This window comes from Aegilops tauschii, chromosome 1 (genome assembly GCF_002575655.3).
Source record: "Aegilops tauschii subsp. strangulata cultivar AL8/78 chromosome 1, Aet v6.0, whole genome shotgun sequence".
NCBI classification, from domain to species: Eukaryota; Viridiplantae; Streptophyta; class Magnoliopsida; order Poales; family Poaceae; genus Aegilops; species Aegilops tauschii.
In genome coordinates this window covers 227,023,523-227,028,311 of record NC_053035.3, presented here as the reverse complement: position 1 = coordinate 227,028,311, position 4,789 = coordinate 227,023,523, and the positions used below count along the sequence as shown (strand labels likewise).

The window sequence follows — 4,789 nt, the reverse complement described above, 5'->3', positions numbered from 1 at the left end:
CTATTTAAGAGCATCCCCATATAGTAAGATACTTAATTGTTTACTAAACCTACTTGTTCATCACAAAGTATAATAATGCGTTACATACCTATTGAGTGCATGCGGTTACTGCGGCGGCTTAGTCTGCAACGATGTAATAGCTAATTAGCCAACCGAACATGCATGGATGCCACTTATTACAAAAAAGTCAGCACACGTGTTAAACCAAAATGACTTTTCTATCAAAAAACTGGAAGAGCATAGCATGTAGCATAGAACTGTAAAGACCAACAGTCAAACTCAGACTGAAGCATCCATGTATAACCACACGAGTAATACACGAAATCATGTGTTGGCATGCGATAATTTACTTTATAAAAATATGAGCATGATAAGTTATAGCTAGACATCATTATTTCTTTAGCTCAACTCTTGAATACAAATCTAGCAAAAGAGCTAATGCAGTATAATCCATCTGTTGCGATGGAGTACAAAATCCATGGCATTTGGTTCCAACAAACCACACGTGGTTTATCTTCAGGCGGCAACGTGAAATTTCTAGCTTACACAAAACAGGACGACATGTTTGCTAGGACAAACATCTGACAGTAGTACTCAAATAAAATATTCATGTCATTTTCAGTGACAACGCCAATTTTCTGATTAAAAGAAATATGCAACCAATTGGAAAAGGGGTATATACTTTAGTAAAATATAAAAAGAAAACGACCTTATTGTTATCAATAGGAAACAAAGGCATGCATTCCCTGTCCATAGACTTGATAATCGACAAATTTGTGCTGTATATATTACCTGAAAGCCTGCCACCTTCTATGTGAACAAGCAACAACATGCTCATCTTTTCTGGGGGACTGCGCTCAGTGAAGAAATTATGAATTATATTAATGCTTTTGTGAACATAATGACAATGAAAACAATAAAATAAGCAAATCATGGACCTTTAAGGCAGACTCCATTAAGCACCTGATCCATCTTGCTGCTTCTTCTGAGCTTCTAGCACCCAACTGAAAAGCATCGGTCAATCAAAATAATCTTTGTATCACAAACCAAGCAGAAAGAATTAGCTCTGTTGTCAGACATGTGACTTAACAGTTAACATCAGTGCTTACCTTCAGCTGATCATAGTGGTTAGAGGCATTGTAGAGTGTGAATATGTAAAAAACCTGTCGACAAAATGATGACGAATGGGATCAAGTATTGTTCATATATTTGTAGGTAAAAATGTAAAATAAGAAATGAATGAGCTTACACTTCTATGAACACTTTCTCTCCCGTTGTCCGTAACACGTATACAAGAGTCAATTACTGCACTTCTAACAGGATCCTGTACCGGGGGAGGAAGGGGGGTGGAGCAAAACAAGCATAACATCATATTTCAAAAGAACATACAAGTGGAGCAAAAAAATTGTCGCACAAAATGAGAGTTTTTTTTTTTTGACAGCAAATAAACTCAGAAAATGAGAGCTTATGGAATAGCAAATGCATGATCAATATGACATTCCTTTCCCTCCAAGACAAATGCGCTTTCATTGTTAACCATAACTCAGTTGAAATACACTAAGCATAGTGCCAACTTCTATGAACACTTTCTCTCCCATTGTCCGTAACACGTATACAAGAGTCAATTACTGCACTTCTAACAGGATCCTGTACCGAGGGAGGAAGGGGGGTGGAGCAAAACAAGCATAACATCATATTTCAAAAGAACATACAAGTGGAGCAAAAAAATTGCCGCAGAAAATGAGAGTTTATGGAATAGCATATGCATGATCAATATGGCTGAATGGAGTTCCAAATAGGTTCAGAACACTAATAAGGGTGGGATCGTCTGCCTTATTATGGTCGCTTTGGCTATGTAGAAATGATTTTGTTTTCAATAACAAAAACCCTACTCCATTGCAGGTTATTTTCCGCTGCACACACTTCCTTCATACGTGGTCTACAATACATCGTGTGGAGTACCAATCATTGTCAAGGCGGTGTGTGTACGCGATTGGAGTGGATGGCCAGGGAGGTTTTACCCAACATGCGTGGCAACATAATCTACGGATTGGTCCACCTTCTCCTGCGACTTAGGCATAGGCAGTGTCAGTCTTTTATGACTTTACTGTTGTCGTCATGTCGTTTTTAATATATTTTCGGTCAGACTGTTGGTGTGTGGCTGTGTGCATCTTAGCTATGCAAAGGCCAGGTGTTGCTCATCATGACTTGTATCCGCTTGATGCTACATTTTGAGCTAATAAAAACACCCTTTACCCAAAAAATATGCATGATCAATATGTCATTCCTTTCCCTCCCAAGACAGATGTGCTTTCGTTGTTAAGCATAACTCAGTTCCCTAATAAATGACTGCCCTTTTCACTCAAAATTGATATCAACGGTACTGAACTGACAGTCAATGGAGCAACCACATATGCAGATAAACAGGCAAACAGAGGATGTACGATAGTTCGCGTGCAGCTGTGTGATCCTTCCTTTTTTAGCAAATCATTGTTCCCTAAGAGGGGTTTGAAGTAAACGTCACAACACAACATGCCATACTAAGAGAATCAGCGTGGATAGCGCACTGGATTGGCTTGTGTGACTCTAACTATTATGGACGGAAGTAAAACCCGAACATCCCGAGGAACAAACAGTACTAGCCCCAAGCACTCGCAAAAGTAACCATGCGTCTCCGCAGCAGGGACGAAATTCGCATGCATTTGTGATTATATATATCTCAAAACCTACCGGCGGTTAAAATAATAATAGAAATCAACCTCGCCTAGGATACTAGGCTAGAGTTGGTGGCGAATCCAGTTGAGGATCCTCCGAACGCGCACGGGATTAAAATCGCCATAAATCCAATCAAATTCCCCGTAAACCTTAGCAGGATCGTGCTATAAGACCCCAACAAAGTGTCGTGAAATTTCCGGGAAAACAATGCCAGCGAGACCCAGAGGACAGGCGGGGGGAACAAGGGAGATGCGGGCTGGCACCTCGCGCTTGGAGCTGGAGGAGGAAGGCGCCGGGGCGGCCTTGAAGCAGCGGAGCGCGGAGTCCTCGAGCACGAAGTACCTCTTGCGCGAGGTCTGCAGCCCTAGCCGGTTGGATCGGATCAGGTAGAGCCACCCCTCCATCCGCCCGTCCTCTCCGCCCTCAGCGGCCTCCGCTGCCGCAGCGGTCGACGCGGCCTCCACGACGGCCGCCTCCGCCCCTCCCATTGGCCGCCCCCGCGCCGACGCAGAATTTCACCCAGTTGGTCTTCCTCCGCAGTCCGCAAATCTCCTCTCGGCGCAGAGTTTTAAAACTACCCTCGTCGGCTTGGCTCTGTTCGTCTCACATCTGGTGGTGGCCGGTGGCTTGTAGGCTGGGGGCTCTCTCTCCTCTCCTCTCTCTTCGCTTTTGTCCGTCCTGTTTTGTTCGTTGGTTGCAGTAGAATTGAATTTGGACGCAGTGCAGGGGTCGTCCTGTGGGTCCCGCTTGACGTGGGCCCGGGACGATTATTATTGCACTGGCCTTGGTGCATGAGCTGTTTGCTCCGGCTGCGTGCTTGGTGGCGGGCGAGTTGTTGGGGATTTGGTTCTTCTCCCTCGCTTGATTGTGTGTGGGACTGTGGAGACGAGAGGGGGATGGGCGAGACGACGGAGGACGAAAGAGAGGGCAAGGACCAGGGACAAGAAAAACATTGCAACCCTCTGAAACGTTTGGGGCGTGTTTGGCTGAGCGCACACCATCCATCCATGCAGGGGGATGGTCTATCTGCTGACCTGCATAGTAGCATGCTTCTTCAAAGCAACCTAGAGTCTGACTTTGAAGAATTCTGCACGACACTGCATATCACTTCGTCCAGTCATATCATCGAAGTGCAGTGGACGGTTGGATTTACCGTCGTCTCCCTGTCGTGCAGACTGGATCGTCTGCCCAGCAGTTTCGTTGAAGAAATGGCAAACAGCCGTATGTTGCAACGAAACATTATGCTTGTGTTTTTGCCCTTGTGCAGCCTGGGGCTTTCCGGGAATCAAACGGAGTGCAAAGCATGACTCAGATGATGTACTAGCTCAACAGCTCTACCGGACCGCTCGTGCAAAAGGACCAAAACCAATGGACTGAACCAAACACCCCCCCCCCCCCCCCCCCCCCCAGATGATGACATGTATGCATTTGTATCTTCCGCTCGCGCGTCTTTGTTGCACCAAACGAAGACGAAGGTGGAAGAGGGGAATGATATGGTCTCAAATCTAGGCTGCCTCGCTCGCTCCCATTTGGCATGCATATCGGTGATATCTCCAACCCCGCGCTCTCATCCAAATTTCGGCACACAGATCTCTCACAGTATAAAAGGTGACGATTGCTCATGCCGACGAAGACATGTCTGACTTCCTAGTGCGGGCATGCCATGACTGGCTTCCCTGCTTGCTTGCCTGCCCCTCGAAAGCTCGTGTCGTCATTGTCTGTCCTCCTCTCCCTGTCTCTGTGACGGTTGCATGTATCATGTCACACCAAAAATGTGTAATCGTCGGATGAGTTGTCCCCGTCACGCCGGAGGAAAGTGACACTACCCAGCCCCGGGTCTTTTCAGCTTGCGAGTGCGTGCAATATAGTACTCCTCCTCGTAGACGCATTGGCTAGCCACACGTCAGATTTTTCCTTTTCTTTAAAACGAAAAGCACACGTCAGGCTTCCGCAGGCCAGATTTCAAACTTCTTTAGTTTTCAATCATTTCTTGTTGGCTTGTGGAGCTGTAGTACTCTTATAATATCATTACTATTATACAGCTTCAAATGGTTGGCACATCTGCTATTCTGCT

At 45.6% G+C, this 4,789-nt stretch overlaps 1 protein-coding gene across 1 annotated transcript in view; it reads right to left on the bottom strand.

Moving 5' to 3' along the window:
- The window catches only part of LOC109751089 (protein ENHANCED DISEASE RESISTANCE 2), an 11,710-nt gene extending 8,334 nt beyond the window's left edge, over positions 1-3,376 (bottom strand). Inside the window, exons 1-6 of the mRNA XM_073505940.1 lie at positions 2,979-3,376; positions 1,250-1,324; positions 1,110-1,163; positions 939-1,004; positions 793-851; positions 89-123 (exon numbers count right to left, since the gene is read on the bottom strand). Of these exons, the coding sequence (XP_073362041.1) occupies positions 89-123; positions 793-851; positions 939-1,004; positions 1,110-1,163; positions 1,250-1,324; positions 2,979-3,203 (514 nt within the window). The 5' untranslated portion in view covers positions 3,204-3,376. The remainder of the gene's footprint in view (positions 1-88; positions 124-792; positions 852-938; positions 1,005-1,109; positions 1,164-1,249; positions 1,325-2,978) is intronic.
- Between the last annotated feature and the right edge of the window lie 1,413 nt (positions 3,377-4,789).